General features: G+C 41.5%; 1 protein-coding gene across 2 annotated transcripts in view; it reads left to right on the top strand.

The window, feature by feature from the left end:
• Positions 1-1,954, top strand: part of LOC124790093 (clathrin interactor 1) — a gene marked incomplete in the record, with an annotated part of 192,939 nt that extends 190,985 nt beyond the window's left edge. Inside the window, 1 exon segment of one of the 2 annotated variants that reach the window (XR_007016219.1) lies at positions 548-673. Coding sequence is in view for 1 of the 2 variants with exons in the window: in XM_047257659.1 (XP_047113615.1) it covers positions 548-720 (173 nt within the window). 2 annotated transcript variants of the gene reach the window in all.
• Positions 1,955-14,822: the final 12,868 nt, after the last annotated feature.

Genomic DNA, 14,822 nt, shown 5'->3' with positions numbered 1-14,822 from the left:
TGCTTTTGTGATACGAGAAATGGGTGCTTTCCAAATAACACCATTATGTGAGCTGCATTAATGCTTGGGCCTCAGAGTAACAAAAGAGGATGCAGATTATGGTGTTATTTCCATTTCTGTCTCCTATACATCTTCTGCCTTCCATTTTTGTCCGTCAGCTCTCCTACCTCTCTCTTCCTCTTCCCTATATCAGGCGACTTTGTGCTTCCCCTTGCCCTCAATTTGAAAATCCTTTGTGTGTCCATGCCAGATATGATGAACATCTAAATTTACTGGAAAGAAATTTGGTTGTTAGGAAAGCTTCTTTGACATGAAATAAAGTGAATCATACATAAAAGGAGAGTGTCTTAGTCCATATGCTGAACGTTCTTGTGCTGTTGGAGCTCAGTCAGTTAAAATAGATTGGAATAATGTCACATGGATGGCAGAGGAAGTGTTGAAAATAAAAATGAATTTTCTGAATTTATGAATGTAGAAAATTTATTTCACCATTACATGATTTCTTTCAAATTTCATGGAAGTAAAATTGTGACTTTCAATGTTGCAGCAATTCCTCCTTTAGGTGCAGTAAGCCCTACAACCTTTCGACCAATGGTTGGTGTACCTCCGGTGGCAGGTGTGCAGTCTTCTTTACCGTTGGCAGCTACACAGACTCCTTTACCGTTGGCAGCTTCACAGACTCCTCTAGGCAACCAGACATTTTTCCCAGCATTTAAGTGAGCCATTTCTCTCTAGAGACAGTGATTCAGTGGAACTTAAAGTGAGTTTTGTATTTTTGCCTTTACTGTCCGATGTTAAATGGGCAGTTCACAAAATACAGGCACCATGCTCCAATTTGTATATTTTAAAAATAATGGAAACTATGTCCTTTTGAAGCATTTGTATATCTTTTGCTCTTATGTCTTTTTCTATTTTCCTAGCTGTCTTCCATTTTCTTACTGCCCATAGTCAGGTGACTATTCCTCTTGCAGAGTGTATACCACAAAATGTATTAGATCTAAAGACATAACTGTATAAGATGGAATATTTATACAATTGCATATTGCATGATGTGCAGGTAGTTCCAATCTTTGCCCTGGTCAGATTGTGTGGGTGTACATACATAACTGCTATGCATTTTTTGCAAATGCTGTTGACATAGTTCCCAGAACTGGAGAGCTTGATGTTTAAAAGCTGTGCCACAGTGCCTTGCCAGGTGAGATTAGCTTAAGAGATTCTTCAGGGAAATGAGAATTTTATACTAAATTTTGAGTTCTGTAATGTGGGCAGTGAATTTTCACAACAAAGTCAGAAAGCAGTGTGAGTAAATATTATCTGCAACTAGCAATTTCTTCTGCATTTGTGATAATTAAAAATACAGTCCTGTTAAAGAAAATCCAACTGAGATCTCTATGCTGTTACAGTTCTATTTCTTAATTTTTAATGATTTGACTACTATTACCAAAACAGTATAAAATCAATACAAGCAATGCTGCATTAGGGTGGTGCATAGCATATCAGCTGAAATGGATGAATAGTAATTTGAATATAATTCTTGTGAATTTTTTTCTCAAATATGCACAGTTTGTACGAGATCTGCACACTAGTCATTTGTTTTATTTATAAATGGCTTATCCCAGTTAAATAGACAAGTAAATCTATGGTAGGGTATGTTATTTTGATGTGTTTGCATGAATGTCAGAAAGTTGTTTATGTGATTAAAATCAGTGTGAAAACAATTTGCTCAAAGCTTGGGAGCTGTAGGAAACAAATGCACTTCATACTGAGTAGTGCAGAATGTCATTTAAATGGGACTACGGTAACAAAAATTGGCATTACAGAGAGTAAGTGCTCAGCTAAAATATGGATTTAAAACTTCTATGTGAATGAATCACAAAGAGTGGTCAATGACCTGCTATAACACACACACACACACACACACACACACACACACACACACACACACACACACACACACACCTGTTAAGCTAGTAAACCTTTCATTTATGCTATTAGAGAGAGGGGGGGGGGGGGGGGGGGGGGGGGGGGGGGGGGGGGAGAGAGAGAGAGAGAGAGAGAGAGAGAGAGAGAGAGAGAGAGAGAGAGAGATTTTGACGTACTTTTCATTGTCTTTCAACCATTATAGGAAAAAAAAGCTGTTTTTTTTCCCCACATTGCGAGGAGTCAGGAGTCAATCTTCTCATCAGTTCTATAAAGTACTGATTAGAGAAGAGCCTACAAAGAAACAAGATAAATTATAAAATTTGTTGTAACTAGTCTTTCTTTTTAGCAACCTCATTGAGTAAAAGCAGTTTAGCAAATTGGTGCTTTTCTTCGTGAACTGCCCTAGCAATGATCGGTCCAGGACATCAGAAACCACTGTATGGTGCATTACAACTATTTATGGCAATACTGGTTCAAGATATCTCTTTATTCCTGGTTTCCATTTTCTATCAAAATTTGTTCAAATCTGAGTATATTTGCTGTATTTTCCAGAGAATCAGAAAACTTTTACTGTTCTTGGTTCAAGTGCGCATCAAACTACATGAAAATTTGTTGTAATCTTTTTATTAATCCGTATTTTAATTTTTCATTACAACTTTTAGTTTAAGTATATGTTTATTATTTCCTTTGATTTTGCAGTTTTACTCAAAGTTGAAGTAGCATAAACACACTGAATTGTTATTATTATTATTATTATTATTTAATATGATGCACAAGAATTAGAAAATCAGTATTTTTTTCATAGTTTGTCATGAAATAATCTTGAATTTGACTTGTTTTCCTTTGGCATTGTCATTCCATTTTTCATGCATTATGGGGGACTGATGCAATTTTCACATTTTTTGATGTTGCATTTGTTGTGGGTCTCTTTACACAGTGTTACTGTTGATTGCACTACTCATTTTTAAGAGATTTATTTTTTTAATGTAATTGTTTATTTTTAAGTACATATCCATATAAATATTTTGTAAGTTTCCGACATATGCTGCTATGGGATTTTTCCCTCATATTGACTATTTTTAAGGGAGTCACATGTAAATTATAATGTACTATATCCCATTGTTGTTGTACATATGTGAAATGTGTTTGTTCATGTATTGCTCATGGTGCTTGGGATTCAACTAATTTTGTACAGTATACAAGCACAGTAAACAAAAAATGCAGGAATTTCAATAAATTGTTTGGAGAAAATGTTGGTTGTTAATTTTATACCTCATCAAATGAAACAGTAGATATGAAATTGCAGCTGTTTGTCAAAACTGATACAAATTGCAGAAACACCTCCTCTCCCCCCCCTCCCCCCCCCCCCCCCCCCCCCCCCTCTTTGCTTATCCCTTGCATTTTTTGTTGTAGTAAAGCAATAAAAGATCAATGGGTAGAAGCTTTAGTTCAGGGGCTTTCACCAAAGCCAGTCAGGAATGCGAAGCCACAAGGAGTACACCGAGCACCAGGTGAGAGGAACAAAAAGAGTGCGGACCATGCCAGCCACCAATCCCAGACAGCAGTGTGTTTAGACGTGACATGAAGCAGCAAGTAGCTCTAACGCTGAGCCTTTCTACAGGACACAAAGGTCATGTAAAAGGTTTAATGTGTCACACAGTGTTTGTCATCTAAACGAATTCAGTTTGAGAAGTGATTATGCAGTAAATTGTGCAGCAGAATACACCCCACAAATACTATGTCAATTTTGAGAGCTCATTCTACTGATATTATTTGATTAAAAAGTATTTCGTATTATTTGCAAGATGTTGATCTTTCTGGAAGAGAATTATCTTGGGAATTGATTACAATATTTCTCATCAGATAGCTGTGCACTTGAAGTCATTTGCTCAAGATGAGTTTAATAATGTCTTGTAATAGTGGCAGAAGAGATGTGCCCACCAGCTACGGTCCACATCACTTTCTCGAGGCCCCCCCCCCCCCCCTCCGCCCCTCCCTCCCTGACAAAGAAGTCCGACAAAGGGAAATTGTCTTTTCCTTTGCCGACTGGAAGGTCCTCTTCAACCGTGTTGCCACGTGATACCTTCACCCAGTCAGCCCTTGTGCCATTGATGCACACCACCAACTGTTTCTCTGCGTCGGATGCCACAGGCAGACAGCACAAGAAAGCCAACACTTCTGTGGACTTCATGGAGCAGGATCCTCCTGCCTCTGTGCCCTGAGCAGCGAGTCTTCACAGGCTGACTCACGGCAGCTGCCGAGTTGACACCCCTTCATTTTTTTCCTCCTTATGACTCTCCTCCAATGGAAGGTTCGCAGTGTTTGACCCAACAAAGAGGATTTAGGGTTGCTTTTAGAATTGCAGCATCCATTGTACTCTGCCTTCAGGAAACAAAATCATGTCCTCATGACTGCTTTGAGATTTCACATTTCTTCTTGGTCCATTTTGACCTTCCCACAGAAGTCGGAATTTCATTTCTTGGAGGAGTCATGCTGCTCATACCAGATGCTGTTCATAGTCAACCCATCTCCTTGACTCCCCATCTTCAAGCTGTTGCAGTTCACCATTTCCTCCCTCACTTGGCATTTTGCCTTTGTACCAGTTATATCCCTTCATCATTCGATGTCACCAGGGCAGACTTCTTCCAGCTTAATGGACAGCTACCTCTCCCATTTCTGCTGTTCAGTGACTTTAATGCGCACCATCCCCTTTGGGGTTCTCCGATAACCTGTTGAAGAGTTGCCCTCTTCGTTGACCTTCTTAATCAACTTAACCTCTTCTGCCTTAACACAGGAGCACCCACATTTCTTTTCAACTCCTCGCACACCTACTCCCATTTGGCTCTATCCATCTGCACTGCTCAGCTTGCCCATCATCATGAGTGGTCAGTTCTGACACCCGCTCGAGAGACCGTTTCCCTTGTACTATTCGTTTCCTGACTCCTGCCCTACCTGTATGCACACCCAAGAGGCAGCTTACTAAGGCCAACTGGCGGCTTTACTCCTCCCTCGCATCCTTTGACGAACAAGATTTTCCCATTTCTGATGACCAGGTGGAATATTTGACAAACATTATCCTTATCGCTGCAGAATGTCAGAATGTTCCATTCCTCGCACTTCCTCTTTACCACAACTCTTTGGACTGAGGCATGCTGCAACGCAATTTGCATGTGGAGACGTGCTCTCTGCATTTTAACCCTCATCCTACGATGGCAAACTGCATTCATTATAAACAGATGTGTGCACAGTGTCTTCACATTTTTCAGGATAGCAAAAAGCTAGCTGGGTTTCATTTACTACTTGTTTTAACAGTTCCACCACCTCCTCTGTCATGTAGGTCAACCTCTGATGGCTCTCTGGGACCAAGATCCATTCCCATATTTTTGGCCTGACAGTAGCACACAATGCCATTGTGGACCCTATTGCTATCTAAAACTCCTTGGGCCACCAATTTGCGGAAACTTCGAACTTTTCCTGCTATCACCCTGCCTTCTTCCATCAGAAATAAGCAGAGGAGCTCAGCGAGACCCTTCTCTTCTCAGAATCATGAGTGCTACAATCCTGACTGTACTATAAGAGATCTTGATCCTGCTCTCACTTCACCATAATCCTCTGCTGCAGGGCCAGACACTATTAACATTCAGATGTTGCAGCACCTTTCTCTTGAGATCAAGCATTTTCTCCTTATCATTTACAACTGCATCTGGGTAGAGGGTACGTTTTCCAGATGCTGGCATGAAGCCACTGTCATCCCCATACCTAAGCCCGGTAAGGACAAAAACCTTCCTTCTAGCTACCGCCCCGTCTCTCTCATCAGCTGTGTTTGCAAGGTGATGGAACATAAGATTCATGCCCGGCTGGTATGGTGGCTTGAGTCTTGCAATTTACTAACCACTTCACAGTGTGGATTTCGAGCACGCCATTCTGTAGTTGACCGTCTCATTGCTTTGTCCACCCATGTCATGAATGGTTTTCTGCAGAAATCACAGAATGTGGCTGTGTTTTTCCATTTGGAGAAAGTCTATGACACCTGCTGGATAACTGGTATCATCCGTACTCTGTACACATGGAGCTTCCATGGCCATCTGCCCCGTTTCTTTGAGGAATTTTTTAAGATCAAGTTTTCAAGGGCCGTATGGGTTCCGCCTTGTCGGACACCATTATCAAAGAAAAGTGTGTGCCTCAGGGTTCCGCTCTGAGTGTTGTACTCTTTGCTATCACCATTAACCCTATAATGCCCTGTCTCCCACCAGGCATCTCAGCACCCTTTTTGTTAATGATTTTACCATCTATTGCAGTTCTCCACAGACCTGTCTCATTGAGTGGCATTTTCGGGGATGTATCAATCGTCTTTACTCATTGAGTATTGCCAATGGCTTTTGTTTTTCCACTGACAAAACTGTTTGTATAAATTTTGGTGGCACAATTGGTTTCTCCCAAGGTCTTTACATCTTGGGCCTGTAGCTCTTCCGTTTGTTGAAACTACGAAATTCCTGGGGCTCATTCGTGATAGGAAACTTCCTTGGACCTCCAACGAGTCTTACCTGCAGCCCGCCATACATGGTCCCTCAATGTCCTACATGTCTTCAATGGTACTATGTGGGGTGCTGATCAAACCACCCCCCTCCGTTTGTACCGGTCCCTTGTCTGTTCGAAACTAGACTACGGATGCATTGTTTATGCATTTGCACATCTGTCCCTCTTACACTATCTCAACACTATCCACCATTGTGGCATTGGTTTGGCCACTGGTGCCTTTTACACTAGCCTGGTTGAGAGTTTGTACACAGAAGCTGCTAAACTACCACTGTGACTTTCTCCTCAGCAAGTATGCAAGCTGTTTGTCTGCCATGCGTGGCCACCCATCCTATGCCACCTCCTTCAATGACTCCTTAGACTGCCAGTATGGGGTGCATCCCTCTTCTTTGTTACTCCCTGGAGTTTGCTTTCGGCTCTTGCTGCGGCAGCTTAACTTCACACTACATGCAACTTTCTCATTGGGTGTGAACTGTTCACCATCTTGGCCTTCATTCACTTCCTAAGAACAGTACACCAGCATCGCTATGTTGCCTTCAGTTTCATGACCTTTACGTGGTACTTTGCGATAATACCTTTGTGTACACTGATGGCTCTTGGACTGACCGTGGTGTCAAGTGTGCTGTAGTCATTGACGTTGATGTTTTTTGATTTCAGCATCTGGCACACTTCTCAGTATTTACAGCAGAACTCTTCATCCTGTATCAGGCCATGGAGTACATCCGGCGACAAAGGCTTTTCAGTTGTTTCTTCTGCTCAGGCTCTCTCAGCGCCCTTCAAATTCTCTGTGTGCTGTGCACTGCCTGTCCGTGAGTGCAAAGGGTCCAGGAAAACTCTCACTTGCTCACTCTTGATGGAGCCACTGTGATGTTTATGTGGGTTCCTGCCAGGAAACAATGCTGCTGACGCTGTTGCCAAGACTGCAGGCCTTGTACCTCAGCACACTAGTTCTTATATCCCCTCAGAGTGTGTCAGCAGGTGATGCATCACCATTGGTCCTCCCTTCATGCGAACAAGCTCTGGGCAATTAAGCCTCTTCCAGTGGCTTGGACAACGTCCTCTTGGCCCTCCCATCACGAAGAGGTCATTTTAACTAGGTTGCATATTGGGCACCACCTTTTTAGCCATCGCCATTTCCCACCACTTTCTACCCATAGTGCCCAATTTTAACTGTCTGCCATTTCCTGATGTAATGTGCATTTTTTAACTGTTTACATTACCGCTTGGGTTTGCAGTCTGAGTTATCAGCTGTGTTAGCAAATGATGCATGAGCTGTTGAACGCATTTTATTTTTTATCCGTCGTAGCAGTATGGCAAAGGCCATTTAATTTTTATTTCTGGACATCTGTTTTTCTAGGATGTACTTTATAGTCCTTTCTCCACATCCCTCTTTTTATCTGTCTTCTCTTACATCAATTGGGATTAACATGTAGTCTTTTTTTTTTTTAACTCCTCTCTGGCTGTGTGTTCTATAGTTTTGGCATGGGCACATATGACCCTAGTTGTTTTTATGCCATAAAATAAAACAAAACAAAACTTTCTCAAGCCACTGTAATGCATCGAATTGAAGAATTGGCAAAATTTGGAGGCTCAGCTGACAATGAATATTAAAGACAATGTTGCATTTTCTTTATCTTTGGATAGCTCTCTTGACTTGTCAGACACAGCACAGCTAGTAACTTTCCTTAGGGCATTAAACAAAATACTGGAAGTCCACAAGGATGTTAGATCTCATCCCATTGAGGCACATATTCGATGCACCTGAAGTGGTTATGGAAAAGTTTGATCTGCTGTGGGAATTATTAACTTCTGTAGCAACAGGCATTGCTCCAGCTATGACTGGCAAAATCAGTGGCTAAGTAGGATGCATCCAGAGAAAAATAAAGAATTATGATCTCCTGGTTAACCCACTACGCTGTCGGATTCTTCGTCGTCATCATCATTTGTGTTCCAAAAGTGTAAAACTGAATAAGGTAATGTGCTAGAATAATTCATTCATCGCTTGTTCAAAGTGTTTCTGGCCAGTATTGGTTGTAAATATGGGTATTTACCTTATCGTTGTAAGGTTCACTGCCTCAGTTATGCTAAAGTTCTGGGGCGCTTCGTAGAACTGCACCAAGAAATATCGTTATTCATGAAAATGAATTGAGAAAGTGTGCCTGAACTGTCAGATGATACAGGTTGGGACAGATAGAAGTGGCCCAGAGAACAGTGTTCATGGGTACAAAGAAATACAGATGAGGAAGCAAAATACATTACTAACTTGACTACAGCAGATGCTGAAAGTGACCACCATTTATATCTTGGCACTTTTGTGCCCTGGTCAGCAAGTTGCTGAAGGCAGATTGAAGCTGGACTGCTGGAATTGCTGCAGTCTCATCCCAAATGTTCTCCTGCAGTTCTTGAAGATCATGAGGGTTTTTGCAATCCACCTTAGACTTGAGGGCTCCCCACACAGGGTAATTGCACAGTGACAGATCAGATGACCTGGATGGCCAGTCAGGGTTGTGAACAGACTTCAGGTCCAGATGGAGTATTCGCCCACATGATTGATATGAAATGCTGATCTCTAACGACAGGTGTCAGGTTGATTTGGTAGGACTCTGAAGCATTTTGTGGTGAAATGCAGCCACATTTTCTGCCGTATGGGCATGTTTTGGAACATTTTTTGACTTTTTCAAAAGAGATACCATCTGAAGCCATTTACAGACTAAACAATGCATAGCATTCTGTGCTGGCACTTTGACACCATTAAACTCAGCAAACAACTGGCCACACCATTTCCACGACTTTGTCGTCACGTTAACTTTCCACAAAGAACACCTGCTGCTGCACTGAGTATACCATCGTCCCCTTTGCACTGCTCCACTCGCACTGACACAGCCCACATTATACTCTGAACCAGTGTGGACCACATGGTGGGTGTACACATGGCGTGCGCATCACAGGGTATGGTTATATGCACACATTCATGTCCGGTTGTATCCATTCACCCAGGCCACTTTCATTTGCCCCATCCTGTAGATGGATTGTGATTTAGTCTTCTTAACTGATGTGACATAGCATCTTCACAACTTGGGTGTGTCACTTCAAGATAACGATATTCTCATCATCCACTTCTGTGACAAAATAAAGGCATTCAAGATGAAACTGTCGCTCTGGGAAAAGCAGCTGAAGGCTAGAAGTGTCTCTTACTTTCCAAAATTGTCACCATTAACAAACGTTGGCATTGCTGCACATTTTGGAGAGTACACAGATCTTTTAAGAAAATTGTATATTTAATTTGAAACAAGATTCACAGATATTTCGTGTGAGGCATATTTAGGAATTATTGTTACTCTGAACTCTGTGGACGCCGCTTCTGTAAGCCGCCCTCTCCAAACAGAAATTACAGATCTTCACTGGTATTTGGAATTGAAAGATAGATGTTGTTGTTGTTGTTTTCTTCAGTCCTGAGACTGGTTTGATGCAGCTCTCCATGCTACTCTATCCTATGCAAGCTTCTTCATCCCCCAGTACATACTGCAGCCTACTTCCTTCTGAATCTGCTTAATGTATTCATCTCTGGTCTCCCTCTACGATTTTTACCCTCCACGCTGCCCTCCAATACTAAACTGGTGATCCCTCGATGTCTCAGAACATGTCCTACCAACCGATCCCTTCTTCTAGTCAAGTGGTGCCACAAGCTCCTCTTCTCCCCAATTCTATTCAATACCTCCTCATTAGTTATGTGATCTACCCATCTAATCTTCAGCATTCTTCTGTAGCACCACATTTCGAAAGCTTCTATTCTCTTCTTGTCTAAGATATTTATCATCCACATTTCACTTCCATACATGGCTACACTCCATACAAATACTTTCAGAAATGACTTCCTGACATTTAAATCTATACTCGATGTTAACAAATTTTTCTTCTTCAGAAACCCTTTCCTTGCCATTGCCAGTCTTCATTTTATATCCTCACTACTTTGACCATCATCAGTTATTTTGCTCCCCAAATAGCAAAACTCCCTAACTACTTTAAGTGTCTCATTTCCTAATCTAATTCCCTCAGCATCACCCGACTTAATTCAACTACATTCCATTATCCTTGTTTTGCTTTTGTTGATGTTCATCTTATATCCTCCTTTCAAGACACTGTCCATTCCGTTCAACTGCCCTTCCAAGTCCTTTGCCGTCTCTGACAGAATTCCAATGTCATCAGCAAACCTCAAAGTTTTTATTTCTTCTCCATGGATTTTAATACCTACTCCGAAATTTTCTTTTGTTTCCTTTACTGCTTGCTCAATATACAGATTGAATAACATCGGGGAGAGGCTACAACCCTGTCTCACTCCCTTCCCAACCACTGCTTCCCTTTCGTGTCCCTCGTCTCTTATAACTGCCATCTGCTTTCTGTACAAATTGTAAATAGTCTTTCGCTCTCTGTATTTTACCCTGGCCACCTTCAGAATTTGAAAGAGATTATTCCAATGAACATTGTCGAAAGCTTTCTCTGAGTCTACAAATGCTAGAAATGTAGGTTTGCCTTTTCTTAATCTTTCTTCTAAGATAAGTCGTAGGGTCAGTATTGCCTCACGTGATCCAACATTTCTATGGAATCAAAACTGATCTTCCCCGAGGTCAGCTTCTATCAGTTTTTCCATTCGTCTGTGAAGAATTCGCGTTAGTATTTTGCAGCTGTGAGTTATTAAACTGACAGTTCGGTAATTTTCACATCTGTCAGCACCTGCTTTCTTTGGGATTGGAATTATTATATTCTTCTTGAAGTCTGAGGGTATTTTGCCTGTCTCATACATCTTGCTCACCAGATGGTAGAGTTTTGTCAGGACTGGCTCTCCCAAGGCTGTCAGTAGTTCTAATGGAATGTTGTCTACTCCGGGGGCCTTGTTTCGACTCAGGTCTTTCAGTGCTCTGTCAAGCTCTTCACGCAGTATCATATCTCCCATTTCATCTTCATCTACATCCTCTTCCATTTCCATAATATTGTCCTCAAGTACATCACCCTTGTATAGACCCTCTGTATACTCCTTCTACCTTTCTGCTTTCCCTTCTTTTCTTAGAACTGGGTTTCCATCAAAGCTCTTGATATTCATGCAAGTGGTTGTCCTTTCTCCAAAGGTCTCTTTAATTTTCCCGTAGGCAGTATCTATCTTACCCGTAGTGAGATAAGCCTCTACATCCTTACATTTGCCATCTAGCCATCCCTGCTTAGCCATTTTGCACTTCCTGTCGATCTCATTTTTGAGACGTTTGTATTCCTTTTTGCCTGCTTCATTTACTGTATTTTCTTATGTTCTCCTTTCATCAATTAAATTCAATATTTCTTCTGTCACCCAAGGATTTCTACTAGCCCTCGTCTTTTTACGTATTTGATCCTCTGCTGCCTTCACTATTTCATCTCTCAAAGCTACCCATTCTTCTTCTACTGTATTTCTTTCCCCCATTCCTTTCAGTTGTTCCCTTATGCTCTCCCTGAAACTCTGTACAACCTCTGGTTCTTTCAGTTTATCCAGGTCCCATCTCCTTAAATTCCCACCTTTTTGCAGTTTCTTCAGTTTTAATCTACAGTTCATAACCGATAGATTGTGGTCAGAGTCCACATCTGCCACTGGAAATGTCTTACAATTTAAAACCTGGTTCCTAAATCTCTGTCTTACCATTATATAATCTATCTGATACCTTTTAGTATCTCCAGGGTTCTTCCATGTATACAACCTTCTTTCATGATTCTTAAACCAAGTGTTAGGTATGATTAAGTTATGCTCTGCACAAAATTCTACCAGGCAGCTTCCTCTTTCATTTTTTAGCTGCAAGCCATATTCACCTGCTATCTTTCCTTCTCTCCCTTTTCCTACTCTCGAATTCCAGTCACCCATGACTATTAAATTTTCGTCTCCCTCCACTACCTGAATAATTTCTTTTATCTCATCATACATTTCATCAATTTCTTCATCATCTGCAAAGCTAGTTGGCGTATAAACTTGTACTACTGAGGTAGGCACGGGCTTCGTGTCTATCTTGGCCACAATAATGCGTTCACTATGCTGTTTGTAGTAGCTTACCCGCACTCCTATTTTTTTATTCATTATGACACCTACTCCTGCATTACCCCTATTTGATTTTGTATTTATAACCCTGTATTCACGTGACCAAAAGTCTTGTTCCTCCTGCCATTTTCCTTTTTAAATTTTCTAACCTACCTGCCCAATTAAGGGATCTGACATTCCACGGTCCGATCCGTAGAACGCCATTTTTCTTTCTCATGATAACGTCTTCTTGAGTAGTCCCCACCCGGAGATCCGAATGGGAGACTATTTTACCTCCAGAATATTTTACCCAAGACGACGCCATCATCATTTAATCATACAGGAAAGCTGCATGTCCTCGGGAAAAATTACGGCTGTAGTTTCCCCTTGCTTTCAGCCGTTCGCAGTACCAAAGCAGCAAGGCCATTTTGGTTAGTGTTACAAGGCCAGTTCTGTCAATCATCAAGACTGTTGCCCCTGCAACTGCTGAAAAGGCTGCTGCCCCTCTTCAGGAACCACACGTTTGTCTGGCCTCTCAACAGATACCCCTCCGTTGTGGCTGCACCTACGGTACGGCTATCTGTATCATTGAGGCACGCAAGCCTCCCAACCAACGGCAAGGTCCATGGTTCATGGGGGGAGGGGGGGGGGGGGGAGATAGATATCAGAGCAGAAAGTTTTAAAATGATTTTAACAACCATTTGTCATAGAAACGCTACCCAAAACTTGATAGACATGAAGCACAGGTGCCTAGTCTGTTCTGCTCAATGTACAATGTGAGCAGTTTTTTTCACCCTAATGAAACTGCATAAAACATGACTGAGAATCTCCATATCAGATTACCATCTGCAATATGTTTTGAGACTGAGCTGTGCCAAATCAATCATTCCCAACATTGAAACTCTGGTCAACAGAAAAGTTACGTGGATTAATTTCATGTACTTTCTTTGTTATTGAGTTTCCTAGTCCTGCCATCTAGTTTGCCATCATACATTAACCATCACAGTTAGTATGTATTTACACTCATTTTTTCTTTCTTTATTTACTGGCAATGTTTTTTCGAACTGCAAAATCTGTTTGGCACTAAGAGCATTGTATTTAAGTGTCTTCATTGAATTTTCAACCTGTTTAATTAAAATTGTGGTTCCCTTTTAAGGTTCCTTTTGTGAGCACATTCCCAACTGCTCACCATAGTATTGAATTACTTGTGACTAAACAGTTTCAAATGCTGTCTTCTATTTATGACACCACAGTTTTCCATAAAATGAGATTAAGCCAGCTATGCACAGCACTGCTTGATTGCCATTGTCAAGCGAACAGTCACATGCCCTTTGTGCCTGCTCATGGAGCTCTAGACAGAGCCGAGGCAAAAATCCGAATCATGCTGCTCTGTAGAGCTGTACGTCCAATGACACTTCTTTAAATGAACTACCTGGTCAATTTACAACGCTTAATATTTTTACAAAAAATAAAAATAACTAATTTTAAACAATGGAAAGAGTACAGGTTGGAATATTACCAATATGACAAACTGGTCAGACGAGGGGGTGAGGGGAAGGGGGGTGCGCAGAGGGGGGGGGGGGGGGGGGGGGGACAAAATCCTCGGGGCCCCAAGTCTCTCAAGGGATCAGATCCCCAACGGTGCTCAGTTGGCAAATATCAAACTACTATTCTAAAATAAATGCTGTATCATACACTGAAGTGCCAAAGAAATTGGTATAGGCATGCATATTCAAATACAGAGATATTTAAACAGGCAGAATACAGTGCTACAATCAGCAACGCCCATATGAGGCAACAAGTGTCTGGCGCAATTGTTAGAACGGTTACTGCTGCTACAAAGGCAGGTTATCAAGATTTAAGTGAATTTGAATGTGGTGTTATAGTTGACGACAAACACTAGGACACAGCATCTCGGAGGTAGCAACAAAATGGGGATTTTTCCCATACGACCATTTAATGAGTGTACAGTGAATATCAGGAATCCGGTAAGACATCAAATCTCCGACATTGCTGTGGCCCGAAAAAGAGCCTCCAAGAACAGGTCCAACAGTGATGTAACAGAATCATTCAGCATGTCAGAAGTGCAACCCTTCTGCAAATTGCTATTTCAGTGCTGGGCCATCAACAAGTGTAAGTGTGTGAACCATTCAATGAAACAATCCTGTTAAAGAAGGCTCACTTATGTACCCTAGATGACTGCATGACATAAAGCTTTATTCTTCGCCTGGGCCTACCAATGCTGACATTGTACTGTTGATGGCTGGAAACATGTTGCCTGGCTGGACGACTCTTGTTTCAGATTGTATTGAACAGATGGACCTGACAACTT

This window comes from Schistocerca piceifrons, chromosome 3 (assembly GCF_021461385.2).
Source record: "Schistocerca piceifrons isolate TAMUIC-IGC-003096 chromosome 3, iqSchPice1.1, whole genome shotgun sequence".
NCBI classification, from domain to species: domain Eukaryota; kingdom Metazoa; phylum Arthropoda; class Insecta; order Orthoptera; family Acrididae; genus Schistocerca; species Schistocerca piceifrons.
Note: the sequence above shows the minus strand (reverse complement) of the source record. Positions and strands in the feature narration are given on the sequence as shown.